Source organism: Plectropomus leopardus, chromosome 11, assembly GCF_026936395.1.
Source record: "Plectropomus leopardus strain MGB_pleo_1.0 chromosome 11, ASM2693639v1, whole genome shotgun sequence".
Lineage (NCBI taxonomy): Eukaryota > Metazoa > Chordata > Actinopteri > Perciformes > Serranidae > Plectropomus > Plectropomus leopardus.
In genome coordinates this window covers 9158076-9177598 of record NC_142186.1, presented here as the reverse complement: position 1 = coordinate 9177598, position 19523 = coordinate 9158076, and the positions used below count along the sequence as shown (strand labels likewise).

General features: G+C 40.1%; 1 protein-coding gene across 7 annotated transcripts in view; it reads right to left on the bottom strand.

The window, feature by feature from the left end:
• Nucleotides 1-19523, bottom strand: part of LOC121946171 (plectin-like) — a 71916-nt gene that overhangs the window by 27212 nt on the left and 25181 nt on the right. For 3 of the 7 annotated variants that reach the window (XM_088083982.1, XM_088083983.1, XM_088083986.1), the window contains exons 2-10: nt 14385-14446; nt 11064-11078; nt 10184-10273; nt 8026-8103; nt 7794-7898; nt 5841-6007; nt 1762-1877; nt 1481-1584; nt 742-861 (exon numbers count right to left, since the gene is read on the bottom strand). In XM_088083982.1, coding sequence (XP_087940108.1) covers nt 742-861; nt 1481-1584; nt 1762-1877; nt 5841-6007; nt 7794-7898; nt 8026-8103; nt 10184-10273; nt 11064-11078; nt 14385-14446 — 857 coding nt within the window. Of the gene's footprint in view, nt 1-741; nt 862-1480; nt 1585-1761; nt 1878-5840; nt 6008-7793; nt 7899-8025; nt 8104-10183; nt 10274-11063; nt 11079-14384; nt 14447-17148; nt 17911-19523 lie in introns of those variants that run through there. The other 4 variants (XM_088083984.1, XM_042490639.2, XM_088083987.1 and 1 more) reach the window with 3 other exon arrangements.

The following is a 19523-nucleotide window of genomic DNA, read 5'->3' as shown; positions in this document are numbered from 1 at the left end:
CTTATGTAACTCAATGTTCTACACGTGGATCAGTTAAACGAATCTGAAATTCTGTTTTCCTATATAGGATAAGTGCATTAAGGTAACACAGTTCAAATATTCTGTGTACAGTGCTGTGGTAGTGCTGTCCTTTATAGCATCATTTGTTAATTTCCATGACTGGTGTAAATTGAGCTGAACTTATGAGTCAAATAACTCCGCTGCCTGTATCACTAAAGAAATGTTACTCACTCTCTAACCAGACTTTACTGCTTTGAAGAAGCACACCCAATCTGCTACTTTGGATGATGCTATGTTTCTGATAATTTGACTTTAAAGGGAATTAAAAATAATACCAAAGTCACGCTATGTTTTTGTTCTGCAGCACTGACTGGGAGTGGCACAGTGGGCATTCTCCTCAGGATTAGGTTTTACATTATCTGCCTTTTGGCTGTGTTTTCTCAGACGCCGCCCCACCTATGGTACAACAATGTCTGTGAATACAGTTTCCGCTATCTGCCCACAGCTAGACGTTATGTAAGCATGCTCTTTGATCCAACAATAGAAACCTCTTTTTCACTATACTTATGTTATGAACTGTGTTTCAGTAGTTTTTATATATGACATAAATAGAACTTCTCATTGAGAGAATTAAGGGTAAGAAATGTTTTTATATACATAGCTGTGCTCTTAAGTGCTGCTCAACTGCAAAGACACCAAGATAAATCTCTGATCGAGAGGTATAATAGCATATCTTCTCACCTCTATCTCCTCGTAGCTGGCTGGGAACTTTCTCTCCTCGAAGATCATGACATGGTGGCGGATCCACTGGAGCAGAAGAGTCACCAGCTCGTAGTACTCCTGCCAACGCAGCTCCAGCTCCTGCAGCCGATGCAGCAGAAAAAGACAAGTTTAAAAAACAGCACACAGGAGGGTACTTCTTCTCCTGCGAGGCCGTGCTTCGAGCGCTCACACACCATCGCTAAATTCAATTAGGTGCCAAACAATCCAGGTCTTGTGTGAGTGGACAAGGAAGCTGAGAGTGGACACGGGGTAAATGAAGGGGGCAGAGGTGGAGGGGACGGTGGGAGAAGGAAGACAATGGTAGGAGACAGACAGCGAGACAGAAGCAGTCTGGTTCAGAAATGGGACATAGCCTTGGCCTAATGAGTGAGTTTGTATTAACTACTGTGCAGTTCTGTATGTATATTGTATAGTAACTGATGATGTGTGAAAGTAAATATGAGCATATCGCTTACGCACCACAGGCTGCTAATTTCCTGCGATACTTAGTTTCATAAGACTTCTGTTTCTCTGTGAATGTTTGAACGCATTGAAAAACAGCTCACAGAGTCACAAGCCTGGTGTTAAGTTCAATCTCATTAAGCTTTCAGTCAGATCAAATTAGAGCATTTTTTTAAAATTACACAGATGTACAATTATTTATAGCTTGAGTTTATGCATCAGCTAAGATTCAGGGTATGGAACAAGTTCTGCTTACGCTAGTTCTGACGCCGTCATGTACATCAACCCGAGGCATGACATCATACAGGGAGGAAACGTAAGTGATGATGGACTTCTCATCAGGGTGTGGGACATCAACATCTGGAAGGACAAGGTCAAATATGCCATCTCATTATTTCACGTTGCTAATTAATTAATTAATATTAACAGTCAGTAACTTGTAGACATATTCAAGATATTACACCTAAATAAAGCTATTATCAAAAAAAAACCAAAACACTGGTATTTTCGATTAAATTGACTTTGGGCCAGTCTTACCCTCAGGATCCAGCAGGCGTGTCACTCCCAGGTCTCTCTCTGCCACATTGAAGGCCTGTTCCAGGTTCTCCAGGTTGCTCTGTCGGTACACTTTGCCCATGTCGATGAGTCGGGGACTAGGGAAACACAAACAATGTGATTAATCACCAACAAGGTCCAGGTGACAGGGGGAAGTCATTGGCCACAGCCACATAATGGTGTTTTAAAACAAAAACAATCTCCAAACACATAAAACACTTTAGCACTGTTTCAGAAATAATCTCTGTCCATATACTAACGCCTGAAAATGCACATCACACGACCATCCACGTACACTAGGTGCAAATTTGCGTTCCCTGGGATAGTGAAAGAATGGACCGCCTTACTCTCCATACTTCTTACCCTAACCTGAAACAGTCTTATTTCTCTTGCCTAAACCTAACCAATCCAGCCAATGTTGGCAACGAGCACTTGCCAATCTTAGGGATAGTAGGGAGCATCATTCCTTCACTATCCTAGGAAACGCAATATTACACACTGGGCAGTGGGCATGCCCTTGCTGGTGTAAACAGGAAGCAGATTGTCCACTCTGCAGTTAGTTGACTACAGCGAATACTACGGGAATAACGAAAAGTAAGACCAGAGATTTCTTTGCTAGGAACAAGTAAACAGTGGAACTGTTACAGAAAGTAACACATGAGTATGAGGTGGTCAAGGCGGCATAAAACAGATCAGGACTTGCTGCAAAGCAAATACGGCAACATATTAGAGCTGTAAGGGGGTGTTATCTAACGCCAGAGGAAGCCATGGCGATGGGTGAGGACTACCCACACTCTCCATTTCTGCCCAACCATACTAAAACACAGGGTCAACAGTGTTTTTAAAGGTCTCCATTTTAGGGATTCCAAATGTTGGGAATAGTTTGGGGCTAGACGTAACCATAGTAAAAATTGTGCCTTTCAAAACAAAAATGCATAAGTGTGGATGTACCCATAGTAATCATCAAGAACGGTCTGGTGAAACGTTTCATGAGAGTTTAAAAGTATGACTAACGACATCTGCGGCGTAATTCGACTTTCTATTACAACACTGCAATAATACATTTAATAGCAACGTATAAGTGTTAAAACCACAATTAAAATTTAGTGACACCACTGGATACTATCTGCATATGTTGTATTTATTTTCAGCCTTAGAAATTTAATTAAAACCTGGGAAATGGACTGGAATGGAGGATTAAATGCCATTAACATTAGCAGATAGACAAATTAATGCAGGTCTGCTCGTTTATGTGGTTTACACTGAACATATTAGCAGCATTTGTGCTTTTAAAGACCTTCTGTTATGCTATTAAAATGCCCACCTGTTCCACTTTCTGACAGACTTGTACCAGCACCTGCCTTTTTTTGTCCTCTGGGTGTTTGACTTTCTCTGGCAGATGTCTGAGCATCTTCAGCAGAAGTGTGATTTATAGAGCAGCTAATGTAATCAATGCTGACATATTTTAAGGTTAAGTGTATGTCTTAAGAGTGCAGAGCAGCATGATTTCGTACAACACATAACCTTATCTATCACGCATGCATACTTGACTATTTTATTGCAGAACTTTTGATCATAATGTCATAAACTATTGAAATGCATTACCAAATCTATTATAAAAGAAACAAAATAAATACAAAATGTGCACAAGACAACAGGAGCAGCAGATTCATACAGCTCTCTGATGCATACAGAACGGCCGGCACTCTGTTTATAAACAGGAGAAGCCTCCACATGATGGATTTCGCAAACAGAGTACTGCTTTATTGGCCGAGAGGAGCTGCTCACGCTCTTTCCTTCTGTCCCGTGAAAGCTACGAGACCTCCATCCGTGGCCCAGTTCATCACTGCTGGAGCGGGCCCCTGAGCTATGGGAACCCCGCCCTGAGTCCCAGGAGGATCCCTCTGATGGGATTTCCTCACACAACATGACCACCCGGTCATCCAAATCGCTGTTAGACGCTGACACGCCACCAAAGAAGCCCAGGCTTCCTTTCTTCTTCTTAGACTTCTTTCTCATGCTGAACATCTTAAAACCTGCCTTGTCCAGTGGCAAGTAAAACTGTTATGTCACTGTAGTGGTTGGCCTTACAGCTTTATGTGAAGAAATCTTTTGATGGTTGCATGTAAATCCATCCTAGCTTTATCTCAGGTGTCCATCGTCACGTGAAGATCCCCTTAATCCTTCAGCAGGGCTGCTGAGATGGAACAAGTCTCCTCTTGGTTCAGCAAAGTCCCTGCTCCTTCATCAAGCTTTCCTACAAAGCTTTCCCACTAAATTCGACCGTAGCTTTGGGAATTCAATTCATAAGCCTTCACACACCGACATAAAACCCTGGACAATCTCGAATTCTCTGGAAATCCTGCACCAGGATGCCCTGCACTATGCCTCGGCACGAAGTAACGCCACAGTTTTCATTGTAGCAACCACAGAGTGCTACAGTAACGCCCACACACCACACCCCTGACCATTGTGAAAGGCGGCACTAATCCAGCCCCAGGTGTCTCCAAAAAGAGACAGAGAGAGAAAAAAAGTTTCAGGTACACGCTCAAGTTCAAGGAAACTTGTCCCTGCAGGCATCTCTTTCTCTCAATGCATAAAGGCTTTAAAGATCTACATCACAACCGTCTCATCGAACACCACTCTGCTCTCTGGATTCTGCATGAATCCCTTTGTGAAAGACACCAACCAGCAGATAAACTGCATTGACAAATACTCCTGAGAAATAAAAGCGCATTCATTTCCCAGGATGCTTCCACACAAAACAACCCTTATCCAATAATTCCACCCTAAAGACACACAACAACTTGGGTTGAATTAGCATGTTTGCTGTTCAACAGCAAGGAGTTCAGATCTCACTTTTTAATAAAGCTAATCATGTTTAATAGAGGAATTATCATTTTAAGGAGGTACAGGATTACTCATGGCCAACACCTGCCCATTATATTCCAAGCCTGAAGGCCTGACGTGTTCATGGAGAGGTATTAATACAGATTTTATTACATCAGGGAACTGTCAGTGAAATAAGTAAAGAAAAAAAAGAAGGTCAAAAGAGGACAATTTTGTTGAAAAGCAAACATGTCAGTTAAAAAAACAAAAAACAAAACCCCAAAACAACTTATTTAGCAGTGAATAAATTAAGCTAAGCACTGTGCAACTTTATGGATTTTCTGGACTATTAAATCTATAGCACACAGCTAGCAACTGTCTTTCAATTAATAAATCTGATATGAAACCACGAAAAGCCTAACAATGGTTATCATGTTTTAAATTATTTAGACTAGAATAGAAACATTTGGTCAATACTGAGAGTGAAATTTAATTACAGAGCAGGTTTAAACTGGCATTATGAGGAGTAATTTGACATCTGAAAGCATGCCATGGTCTCACGCCTGCTCCGGTGTACTCCTTGTTCAGTAATATTCGTGGATGGTGACGAGTTATGACAAGACCGAGCATATTTGGTTTTATTAAATATAATGCCCTGGAGTTTTTTTTAATTGTTCAGAGGGTTCCCACACATTTTCATGGATAAAATTTCAAAACTTTTTCCATGGCTTTTTAAGGACTCTATCTTTTTTTCATGTTATGTTCTTTGAACATAATTTCAGCTAGATGCCGTAGATTAAGTGTGACACGGAACATGGGGGGGATGAAAAAACGTACGGCATGGTAATCAATACTACACGCATTGACACATATCAGAGGTATATTGTGTCATCAGCACCAGAAATTAAATTTGTTACATAACGTAAAAGGTTTTCCATTAAAGATTATTGTAACAATTTCATTACAAACAACAAATTTCACAGCTTCCAAACACTTGAGATAATTTTTACTAATTCCATTACTTTTCAAGGTCTGAAAAATGTGATTGTGAAATTCCATGACTTTTCAAGGTTATCCATGTCCATTAGATACTGTGTTGTGCCGTAAATATTGAGCTGATATAATAATCCATACTCTCCAAAATGCAGCGACCTGCATACTGATGGTACTAATTGTATTGCAGCCATCATTCTACACCCACAAAATTCATCAGTAGTAAATTCCCCACTCACTAGTGTTTGTGTATGACAGCGTTGAAGAGCTTGCCGTCCCTCCAGCTGGTGGAGAAGTTATCACAGCGGATGTTTTGGTAGCCGTCCGTCATCCTCTGGGACCAGAGTAACAGCTTCTCCTTGGCCGTCATGTCCTCTGATTGGCCATTAATCTGAATATCTGAGATCTGACACAACACACATAAATACAGTTTAAGGAAGGTGGAAGATGCAGAATATGTTAATAATCCATATTGAGGAAATGTGGAGGAAATTAGTCATGAGTGGAAACCAAAAGATGCAATTTGGACAGATTTACCAGACACCCATGGTTATATTCAAAATTAAATGTTAATTACATTATCACGCTAAGACCAGTTAATCCCCTTATCATTCGTTGACTTAAAGGACCAGTGTGTAGGATTTAGTGTCATCTACTGGCGAGGCTGCACATTGCAACCATCTGGATATCCTCCTGCTCAACCCTTCCTTTCAAGCAGGTAGAACATTCTAAGGCGGCATTCAGGTACATTTGCCACACCAAACTCAAGCTGCAACTTCCAATCAAAAATGCAAAACACCCTCTCTAGAGCCATTAATTGGTTTGTCTATTCTGGGCTACTGAAGAATAACATGGCAGACTCCGTGAAAGGGGACTGCTCCATATGTTGATATGACAGGTTTATTTTAAGTCAACAAAAATGGAAGAATTCTCAGTTTCAGGTGATTATAGACTAATAAAAACATAATTATGAATATTAGCTTCCATTTCCGCCAACAGATACACCTAATCACACACACTGGGCCTTTCATATCTTTTCCTGTTGTCTATTAGTAGAAATCTATCAGTTCAGTAGATACAAGTTTTGTTGCTTTTGACTTGGCTCACAGGATGCAGCAGGATTTCTGTCTGGGCTGGGCTGGGGAAAACACTGCTGCTGTGGCATCCAGATAACTTTACATTTGGGGAATTTGGGAGTATGAGTCATATTTGCTACGGATGTGTGTTTAAAGTAGCGTACACTGTGTCTACACTGCAAATCAGCAACATTTTTAAATGAGGAGTAAACTTTAAAAGAAATGAAGTTAAGTTGAATCTTGCTATTTTTTCCATTGCTTTATTAAAAATATGTACACTATCTATGCGATTGACCACTTATGTGGATGTTTTGATTATGTAGGTCTCACAGTAAGTATCTAATCTCAAATCTTCCACACACATTTTTACTTCAGAGCATACAAAATCACCCTTTCTCCGTAAATTAAACTAATTCAAGATAATCACACTGTGAGATTTAACACCACATTAAAGGATAGGAGGGGAATTTTCCTCTCCCTCTTCATATCTGTGACTCACCAGCAACCACAACCCAGCTATTTTTCCCCTCTATTCTATAAAACATAAAGACTCTGGGAACATTGTGTGCAAATACATGGAACAATGGCACCTTTACCAGATCACCACTCTCCACACCTACAGTATGTCTCTATAATATCCTATGCTAAGATTCAGGTTTTTGCAACCCGAACTTGAATCGTTTTATATTTGAAGGTGCGTCTCTGCCTATTAGGCCTGGCAGATCTTGGCATACACAGGAAAAGGCCTGGTTACATGGGATGTGGCTGGGAGTGTAGCACGTCAACAAGTTGTACACTCGATCTAACACACCCTCCCTTTGGGAATCAGTGAGAGAGTGACTCATACTGACACACCCTGATGGTGTTTTATGTCTTTGTAATGTTCATAAATTCAAAAAAAACACAACTGCAGTGTCAGTATGCTATAAAAGCTGTGAATGATTTTAGAATAATGGTACGAAGTATCCTGATTTGATGAGAAAATGTCTTTTTTGAGAGGGATTTGAAGAGCAGAATCCTTTCAGATTGGTCCCTGGGAGGAAACAGCAGCTGACAGGTGCAGATCCCAGAGACAGAGGTAAAGAGCGATAATAAGAAATGGAACATAACACTGACAGAGGAGGAGACCTGGAAGTGGAGGATGATGGTCCATATTAACCCCAGGGTCAGTTTGGGGTTCCCATCCGCTATGTCATCATTTCTAATGTTAACCAGCTTGACCTGAGAAAACAAGATACAGAAATGTTATTTTAATGTTTAAGATTCACTTAGGGGTCTTGTGACAAAGCTTTGCAATTGTTTGCAAAAGTCTCCAGGGTTTTCGGGGTTATCATTTTATGTGTCATACCTGCCGGTGTCTGAGGAAGTCCAGTGCTATTTGTACATTCTGCAGTTTGTGGAATCGCATACGGCCTTTCTCTCTGGGCTGAGGAGGACAGAAAAGAGATAAAGACATGTTTAGTTACATGACAGATGCTAAACTGTCCAAGACGATCCTTTTTGGTATAATCATGGTGAAGGAGAAAAGAAAATATTCAATTAAAATGAAAAAATATGGGAGGGAAAACTGAAAATCACATGGAAAAACAAATGAACAGTAAATGCAGCAATAACTGGTGAATCTTTGATATTTTTAGAAATTCTGTAGTATTTTGATTTATAGCATGCCCATTGAAATATTGTGTTAATTTATATTTTTTTTTTTTCTAAAATGTTACTGCTTTCTTTGACTCAGTTCTGTTGGTCACCACTATTGTACACAGAGAAAAAAAGAGGCTATGTTGGAAAGATATAGCCTTTGAATTACTAATTACAGCAGGAAATTAGTATCGGCTGAGCCAAAGTTTGCATTATTCAAGTCATCTGACAGCAAGTTGAGATTAGCTCATGTTGCGTAATGCTTGACTGCTCTGAATTTCAAGTGTATATCAAAATATATATATATATATATACACACAATGTAAAGTAAATTGATGCTAAACAAAAGAGAAAAAAAATCCCTGAACGAATGCAAGCACATCAAAAAGTATTAATCGTGCAAGTCCTCCGACTCCTCAAACCCATACGACCACAAGGGCATTTGTTACTTTCCTCTGATTTTTCCCACAGATGCATTTTCTGAATTAGTGCCCCTACTAGTGCAGGAAAAAAACACGTCTTCATACCTAAACAACAGAATAGGCCTTCCAAAATAATATAAATGGCCGTTAACGGTTGTGGTTTTAAAAACATAGTTGATGTAGTTAGGTTTAGGCAGCAAAGTTAAGAAAAAGACCATTGTTTAGATTATAATCAGTAAGTTTGCTGCATAACATGACTTATGCTAAGTTAAAATAAATAAATAATATTTGACTTTTCGTTTCACATTGGACACAAACAGCATTCTGTCAGGTCAAAGTCCTGTGTTTGACTGACCTATTTATCCACCTTAACCTCCTCACTACACAGACTTTGTTATTCTTTGAACTATGCCTCGGGTCATAATTACTACAGCCAGGCTGTGGCCTAATGATAAACATAAATGAGTCGTAATAAGTTACTTGTACAAACAACGCATGGTGATGTTTTTAAAAGGAGGAACATGATTGTTTATATCCAGCAGCTACATGCTTAAAGCTGTCAATGAGAGAAAGCAAAAAGGCAATAAAACCCTTGAACCGCCATGGAGGTCTGGAAACCATGCACAGCCAAATCACTGGAAAAAGCAGATGAAAATAAAATAATAATTTTAAAAAATTGAATGTCTACTGTTGCTTATCGACCCACTCACCAACCGAGAGCTCCTGACCACATCTCTCTCCCTCGGCTAACCCCAGCATGAGCAGTGCAAAGAGAGGAGGCGAAGGCCAGACGGCAAGGATAGGCACACAAAGAGGAAGGTTATAGAAAGGTGAACGGGAGGCGAGAGAGAGGAGGAGTAGAAAAGGAGAACATCAGATAGAAATAAAGTTCACACACACACGTACAGGCCAAAGTGGAGTTAATGTGTCAAGGCTATGGAGGCGTTCAGAAGATGAGCAGAGCTGCAGCTGGTGGAGGGAGCAATGGACTACAGCGACAGAGAAGCGTCTGTACAGATCTGAACCTCAGTGTAAAATAAACGTCACTGGCATTGAAATGAACCTGGTGTGTAAGCCTTAAGATTTTAGCAAAAAAATGTTTTAAAAAAAGGTATATGAGAAGTCATTTGAAAAAAAAATCTAAAAAAAAATAAAAGTTAGTTGCGATAAAGGAATTGCAGACACGAAAGCCAGAGTCAGTAAATAAGTCTTTGTTTAGCAAAGTTCAGCTCAGGTTACGCCTTTTGACTGACATCTTGGCTGCAGTTGGTTGGAACTTATTGCCACAGGGATGATATTCCAGGTTGATTTAAGGTAAGCACTCCATGTTATTAGCTTGGATTAGGTTTTCGTCTGGAGGATGGTTGGGGTAAAAGATGCAGGACTTGGGCATATTTGTTGCTTATAGCCGAGGTCAAAATAATCAGACATCGCAGCAATACTCACCAGTGTTTCCCCAGAGAGGACCTCCAACAGTGAGATCAGGTTATGTCCATCTCGAAGGTCTTCATACAGGTCTGTCACGTGACGCTGCGCCTGCCGGGACAAAAAGAAAGCACATGTCAAAAGAGAAAAATATGCCACAAAGATTCCAGGTAAAAGCACTGTGATTTCCGCTAAATCCCATACTGTATAATACAGTATACAGAGCAGTTATACAGGACTAACAGCTGGCACATTTGTTTTGGTTCTGACTACAGCAGAACACAAAATCAGTACCTCAGTATTTAATTCAATTTAGATTGTTTTCCATCTTATCACCATACTAGTTATTTTCCAAAAGCTGTTGGCCACAATGTGACAAAGGCCTCAGAGGTATTTAATTAAAATTAATTCCAACAACGTGGTTTTTGAAAACAAACAAACAAAAAAAACCTAAATAAGATCTTTTTGCCATAATAAAAGTGTTTTATGCTCATTTTGAGTTATATACGTTTCCTATGGGGCTCAGGACATTCTTTTCACTTGTACGATTCTACACAGGTCAGGAATGCATAGCCGTAAGCAGTCAAGCCTGACTCCAAATGCCAAATGCCAGCTGTCATCCCTGTAAAGTGATAGATGGGACCAAATAAAAGCCAGAGCAGTGAGGTAAAAAAAGGTGCACTTGTGACCATAAAATCTGCTAAAACATAAAAAGGCAAATAAAATCCATGTTTTATATCACTGATGTGTGGTGGACTTGTAACCAGACAGAGAGGAAAGAAATTGTGATGATGCCAGAAAACAAAAAGAGAAAAAAAACAAACAAATGAGGAAGGTCTCCATGCAAAGTACCCATAACCAGACATTTAGTGCAGTCCTGCTCGGACGTGCCACTACCTACCTCTGCCCTCCGATGCTGGGTGAAGATGGGTGAAAGATGAGTACAGATGGATGAGTAAGAGAGAAATGGAAAGAATGAAAACAACAAAGACAGTAGGGGAGAAGAGCAGAAATGAATGACAATGACAAGAAGAGCAGTGATTCGGATCAGATGATTAACATGATGGTTGATGAGACAGAAAGATGAAACACAGAATAATTAAACTGCTTTTGTACTGTGACAAAATCCAGTTCGTGCATCTGTCTTCTGAGTGTGTTTGGTCATGTGGGTGAAGGAGGCCTCAGCCCTCAAATGGAATGAGAGTACAACTTTTCTTGCAAGTTACAACAGTGGCTCATTGATGTTGGCAAGAATTTCAACACAGTTATTCAAACCTTAGATATGCTCCTCCCTATCGGAAAAGGGAAGGTCGACATACATTGTGGATATGAGAGTGATGAAGGTAACCAATATTGCGACCACTAGGGTTCACTGTCTACTCATCTAAAACATTCCCAAGATGGTGTTTTGTGTGGTCTGATCAACTTAGAGCGTACTGTAACTACCTACTACACTTCTTTTATTAAATATATCTGTATTCTAATGTTGCATGTTTTTATAAAAAACTTTAAAAATCTTAAACAAACATTTTTGTCAATTTTTTTTGTAGCAATGTTTTGTGATTGTCTTGTCGTGTTTCTCCTTAGCGTGTGCTCAAGAGCCATCTATCACCACTCCTCAATTACTTGAGGCTCTGCTACATGTCATCTGCCACGCTGTTGCAGCTGAAAGGTAGGTGTCATGCTACAAATTGTCCTCTCAGTGTCAAAATGATCTGTTCTGTGAACATTTCAAGGAGAAAATCATTACCACACATGGCTGACAGGCCCTCAAACAGCCCCCTTAAACAAAACACTCAACATGCTTCAGGTTCAACGTAATGTTTCTGTCATCCTGTGCGATTCCTCTAAACTGTCAAGGCGATCCTAACACTACACACAATGTAAGCTTTAAATCTAATCAAATGTAGCTCGTAACATTCTGCTAGAAAACTGACTTTTGTTTGGCAGCTGGTGAGACGTTTCACAGTGTAAAAAGATTTACTGAGCAGGGGAAACCACTCAGTGGCCCTTTACAGCTTTTCATGGCTGCACCCAACCTATTGTCTGCCCTTGTCAAGCCAACCATTAAGCCATTAAATCAGTTTACCATTAGTTTAACCTTAGAGCAGCCACAGAGTTAACACTTTCTCAACCAAACGTGCCTTTTTCTTCTGACATTTTCACTAGCTGACTGTAGGTGGAGATGCTGTTCATTTTCTTGTTATTTGACTCTCTTCTCAGTTCATGCTTACATTTTTAAAAAGAATATTGATGTGCAAACTTCTAGGGAAAACACTCTTACGCTTATGTTTTATGGCTTTTTCTTAAACAATGTAATGACAACAGCCACATGCATGTGGACACTTATGCAACCTTCCACGCATCAATGCATGCCTGTCAATTTAAGCCGGGCATGAACACAGACCCAGGAGTCTGTGCAACACATGTGCTACCGTTGGCCACAACCACCATGGGCTCTGGGCCAAGACCAGAATTTGCCTTTTCAGAAGGAGCTAAGTGAGTCCAGATGTCTGTGACTCACCCACCAAAATTCACAGTGAACACTTAAGGGAACTTACAGTATGTTCTCATGCTGTGGTAGCAGAATACGTTCACTGAATGGAAAGGAAAACACTCTTTGTGCTTATTTTTTCCCTCTTGTTCCATTTAAAAAAAGAATGAATGGCCCTGTGTCTGTGGAGTGAATATACAAACAATGTGAGAGCACTTAATGTCATGAGGCTGTAAAGGCATTGCTGCCAATGGGAGTTTCCTGAAGGAAAAGTGGCACAAGCAGGGATATTTTTACTGCTCAGTGGGAGGGGTATTGTGTTATGGGGGCTAATTTTTCACTGCTAATGAGAAACTTCAGAGTGAGAAGTACGGCATGTCTGACCTTACCCCCACCCTGACCTGTTTACCTCCCTGACTGTGTGATCTATTGGAGTGCTTTCAGGTCGTAGTTTGAGAATAGAAATTGAGGTAAGTGAGAGTGGACGAGCGCTGATGGATGGTTTACACAGTTTCTATGCTGGTGACAGACAAAACTTCTGGTAAACCTCCCCAGCAATGTTGAGGACCAAGTGTGACACAATGACTGACTAGCTAATGCGTGTTTATATAGGGGGGGTAATACTGTAATTTCCACAGGATCACTTCCAATGAACAGGTGAGGGATGGACATTGTTTTACATGATGGCCTGTCCTTAAAATAATCCACATCGTAACATTGCATTCTGGGAATCTGATGAGACATCTGACTCTACGGTCATAACATTCTGTTGCATACATAAAACCAATGTTGCTCTGTCAAAAATTTGTAGGTGGGGCCAATGTGGGTCGTATATGGGGCTGAAAAATGGGCCATACATTGGATTATCCATGGGTTCCATACTGGCCTCATGCCAACTGCCCACATGAGTGGGTTTACCCAAGCGGGCCCCACATAGATTATGCTGGGCTACCTGGCTACCCAGTGGGTATGGGCCCAAAATGAGCATCTTATCTGGGGCCCACTTTAGGAAACCCATCCATATGGGCACTTGGCATGGGGCCATTATGCAACCCATGGACAACACTTCCTAATCCCATACACAGTAGGTCCCATTTTTCAGCCAATGTACGACCCACATTGTCCTCATATACAGTTGTTGGCTGGGAGGTCCTTAAATGTTTAAACTGATCTTATCTAATAAAACCTCCCACAAATCAAAACGATATTATCTTCCTTCTATAGCCATTATCGCCCAAGGATTACAGTTTTGATCATCCATCATTATGCAGAGCATAAAATATTGACACTACATCAAAACTCTTGCCAACACAAATAAACCAAGTCTAAACATTTTACACCTGTGATTCTAAGACATAGATTGCACTCTAAAGGCAGAACCTGTGTAAAAAGATTGCAACATTTATCAAACACTCAACATCCTGTGGCTGAAGGAAATCAGTGCAATGATTCACCAAGAGAACATCTGCTGTTTACCACTATTATTTAGACCTGGACCACAAACAGGGAGTTAAAGCCTTTCATATCCACTGTGGCTGTTGTGTAAGAAAGCAGTCGACCATATGTTCATGAGGTTCAGAGAAAGGGACATTTGTGGACACTTTTGGTGCAGTGATATTTGTTTTGCACAAGCATAACTGTGTTTCGTTTGTGTGAAAGTGAATATGGGACATGACAATGTGGGCATGTGTGGGCAGGAATGTGGGCATTAAGAGTTAGTGACCTCACCTTTATCAAGTGCTTGTTCACCCATTTTGTGAAGGTCTTTTTCTGTACTCGATCTCGTTCATCTGCAAAATAAAGAAAGAAAAGTTAAAGATCAGACATGTGAAAAGGAAAACTTAGACATAACTGTCTACAATGGATGTATAGCAGTTGGAAGCGTCATGTATTTGATACAAAAACAGTGGAGGTAAGATGAAAACCCCAAGATACCAGACGTTTGATTTCTGTAGGACAAACGGATTCATCACTGGGTGAAAAAAAAATGCCTGACTGTGCATGTCTGCATCTGAGTCAGACCACATCAGAGTACATTCATTGTCGGCAGATGCGCCACTATTGTCTTGGAAACTTCTGAAAGGTCACGTCTGTCTCTATGACACCACTGACCAACTGTGCTCATGAACAGAAACATTCTTAAAAGGCTTCCATCGTAAAGGCCAAAATGTGGGGCGTGAAGATACTTTACATGATTACCACAAGACATGGCAAAGCCATTGGAGGGTGCAATTTCCAGACAAGAAATAACAAGATCTTGGAAAGGAACACGCCTACTAAGACAACAAACCTGCAAACACCTACGTTCCTTTTGGAGTCCATGCAAAAGCAACAAGGTGTGGCACTGCAACTTTTATCATGAACAATGAAGTGGATGGATTAGTCTGTTTTCGGCTATGTCTAAAGCTGACCTGATTTAAAGATTGTGGTGTGCTGAACAGTTTTCACCGGTCAAGTCACACTTTGGTAACTGCACCAATCAGGTAGATCAAGCAAGGTCATGTCTTTTTACTAAGGATCCAGCCTTTACTGACTCACACACAGCAAATAATTGCATCCACATCACGCCAGAATGAACTATGGACACAAACACAAAGTCTTCTTTCTTATCAGTTTTAAGGGAGTGATCTAACTCTCTACCATATAATGACACACCCAGCAATGAAAAGCAAGGGGCTGTGATTCAACATTAAAATGGGTGCCCAGAGGCTACATTTGCTTTCTCAACCACTTCGGAAAAAATGTTATGGAACTGTGTTTCCATGGAAACCTTATATACACACACCACAGACCTTTAACCCTCTCATTTATCATTAAACCAATGGGGGACTGAGCTTTACTATGTGACCTCCATGGTTCTACTTCCTGTCTAGGAGGAAAAATGCCCCCCAGAGTGGAAACGTGATGATTAGTGACACACACATACATGACTCAAGCAAGTTCCCAAAAGAGCTGCACCTTGACCTGTTGGGTCTCTGCATTCTGTTCACACTGGGTTACCTAATCCTGGTTCAACTACTGCAAGTCTTTGTGGACTCATTGCTTTTATGAGTAAAGGGTATGTGGGTGGATAGGGGCTGAGTGAACTTTAAGTATCAAATGTCAGCAGACACAAACAGGTTTTAAGTGAGACGTGGAGTTTACAGCCCAAAACAATGTACTGTAACCGAGTACATGTACACAGCTCTGCACTCAAGTACAATTTTAATGTTCTTGTACTTGACTTGAGCATTTCCAATTTATACTTCACTACATTTCAGAGACACATATTTAAATTTTTTACTCAACTACATTTATCTGACAGCAATATTTACTAGTTTCTCTGCACATTAAGATTTTACAAAATATATGATTAACTTATAAAATATGAGCCAATTCTATCAATGAAATGACCCAACAGTAATTTGATTTAGCTCAAGCTTAACCAAATACTTACACATTAATACAATACTAATAACATTCTTATTAATAACAATTTAATACTCTTTTTAAAACTAAAACTATTTTTTTCCTGCATGATGACTTTTACTTTCGATACTTTAGGCACATTTATGGGGATAGTCTTTAGGACTTTTTAACTAAACCTATGTGGATATTTTAATGCAAAACTTGTAATAACTTGTAGTAGCAGATTTCTTCATTGATTAATTGCTACTTTCATTTAAGAAAAGGACTTGAACACTTTGTGCACTACTAACAAGCAAACACACAATCACAATGGCAGATTCAAAGTCTTTTGATTGAGTCAACTTCAGTATAGCACTGCATGGTAAAACAGGGCATTTCTTGAATAATCGGTTTGTTTGATATACATATTTTAACCTGTTTAAAAGCAATAGAATTGAAGAGTTTTAGGAGAAAAAAGAGGAACAAACTGATTTTAAAAAAGGAAGAATAAACCATTCATCCTTGCTACAGCACAACTGAAGGCAACCAGACTGTAGTTACAGTGACTCATTCACCCCAAAACACAGGCATGCTACACAACAATATTGTGAATGGGCTTTGCTGACCAATACGACGGAAGGGAGGTGCTGATGCATTAGGAAAGGGGAGTATCCTCCGTTAGGTCACAGAGTGGAGATACACTGGACAATTCAGTACAATCAGAATAACTGCAAGTCTGCCATTTGAAATGTAATCTGAGATAGCTGCACCTTTTTGACAGCATTCAAACTTTCCCGTGACAACACCAAAGACGCCACCACCTTTGGAATCTGACACATGAGCTTACTGATGTGCAAAATCATGCATAATACAACACGCTAACTAGAGAAGCCTCACCATATACACTTTTTTAAGCACTTACAGACAGAAAGGTCAATAGCCTGAACATCATCTGATGCTGAAATTACATTATAAACTCTTCTCACCTCTTCCTGGAAAAACACTTAATTCGTGCCCAGCGGCATCTCACACATATGGGAACAAGTAGATCAAGATCAAGGCTTCCAATTACATTTTTTTTCCATTAATGACACCATACTGGTACCTTTTCTCCCATCCATAGCCTTCAGCATCCCCTGGTAATAGCCATCGTCTGAGGGCACCCTCTCTCTGCCCATGCCGTCAGAGGAGAAATTCCTGTACCTCTGTGACTTAGAGTTCATTGTCACGGTTTGTCAGCACCCAAAATAATAATCCTAATGATAAAATATCCTTGGCGGGTTTCCCCCTTGATTGCAACTTCTGCTTTTCTTGCCTCTATCTGTCCCTCTGGCTCTTGGTTGGTCCCAGCAGTCCTGTGGCCACAATCCACTCAGCACTTCACAAACCTATGATTTCTCTCCCCTTCTCGCCTCTTAGCCTCCTCACTCCCTCACTGGTTTTTGACTCTGCCCTTCTTTTTCCTCCTTAAGTTTTTTTTTTTCCTTCTCTCCCTTTTTCTTTTTCTCCCGCTCACTCTATTCCTTTCATAGCAAATGGTGCCTGTGGGCTATGAAGTCTGGGCCTGTCCTCTTGTGTGTGATGAGTGAGTGTGTATTTAGTGGCGCTAGTGTGTGGAGGACATGGTGGGCAGGGCCCTGAACACACCCCTTCCTCTTGTCATGCTTTGGGGAAGAACGAGGTGTGGTTACCTGCATGTACTATCGCTTAATCGTTTGCGCAAGATAAGGCACACACAGGCTGAGTCACTAGGGACTGTAAAAAATACTAAAAGTCTGTGCTGATTACTTTTATACTTTATGTTGCACTAAAGGAACTTTAATCGATAATATACGAAGTACACTCACAAGTAACACAGATATCCAACAAGAGCCTTAAAAGGTAAAAGGTTTTCTTAGACAAACATGAATTCACACATACAAACACATCCTTGGTTAATCATTACTTATTCACAGCATCCCTTAACATTTTCACATTAGGGGTTACTCACTCTGACAAAAAAAAGAGAAGAGGTGGGGGATGAGATGAGTTTTGGAAGGGCTTGCTTGGATTCCAGACAGTGATGAATAGCCACACCCTGAACATCACTGAGTCACTAAGAAATATAGCAGCTTCTAATTTGGTGTTTGGGCATGCCTGTGTATCTGCTTAAAGACTGACAGTTCTAAGGAATCAACACATGCATCACAGCATCATAACTAGACATTTTTGATTTCTGCCTACATCTAATTTTAGGTCACTGTTGCAGTGCATTTTTTACTTTTCGGTTGAATCATATGCAGGGTGTCCCACGCATTCATTCATTTCTGGTGGCCTGCCACAATTAAAACATTAACAACATCAATAGATTTTTTCACACTCTTGAAGCGCAGGGTGAACTCTGGGCACAGATGGAGCAGCGAACATCAGGAGCACTGAAAGTGAAACTTAACCGTTCATTCTGCTGGATCTAAAAGTTTACATTCATCCACAGCAGCTGCTCCTTTCATCCATTGATCTAATCAGATCTACAGATCAATTTATCTCCCCTGTGAATCACAATCTGCTGCTAAGGAAAAAGAAAACTGATGTTCTGATGCGTTCATGAACCCGCAATATACTCCAAATTTATAGAGCAAATGCAGAATGAAACAACGGGACACACGTGAATATAAAAGAAAAAAAAAACAACTTTGCTGTAACACTAACACATTCTTTGGGAAACACTGAGTCCAGTGCTGTCAGATCTTTAACTTTAGTTACTGTAGTCAGAGCTTCTTGTTTTGGCTGTTCAGTAGCAGTCACCATTGTTTCCCAGCCTAATTTCACATTTCCTGCTCTGCGGTTGCTAATCCTAACAAATAAGAGAACAACAAATGTATCACTTCCTGTTATCCAGAGGACTTTTTACAGGGAGGTAGAGACAGAACAGCCAATGCAATAAAACGGGCATTACTTGAACACTGTTCAAGATTATTACACTGGGCTTCCCCAATAGAAAATTCTAAGCATATTTCTAGGTTTACACCTTGGATATAAATTTATTTTTAATGAGAGATTAATCTGCAGGAAGAAAAGAAAAAACACAAAAAACTTTGGATCAATCAGTTGTTAAATCCAAATGACAGTAGGAATTTTTGGCACTTTCATCAGCCAAATTTCTGTTTAAGTAACCCTTTGTGCCTTCACTAAACAGCAGCACCTGTGTCAACAAGTTCCAATAACTGGGTAATGATAAATGCTCACATGCAATGCAAAAACAGTCATACAGTCAGCAGAGTGACTCAGTGATGTCAAATCAAACACAGAAACATATATGCATTAAGTTTGCTGATGTTAGCTCAAATTAGAAACCATTAACTACTGGGCCTATCAGCGGAATAGAGGCTGTAGCATTTGTGCATTTTATTGCTCATGACTAACTTTTGCAACTCTTACTTTTGTAAAATGAAGACTGTTTAGGCCTTATTTTAAAAGGTTTTCTTTCTTCAAAGTTTCTTT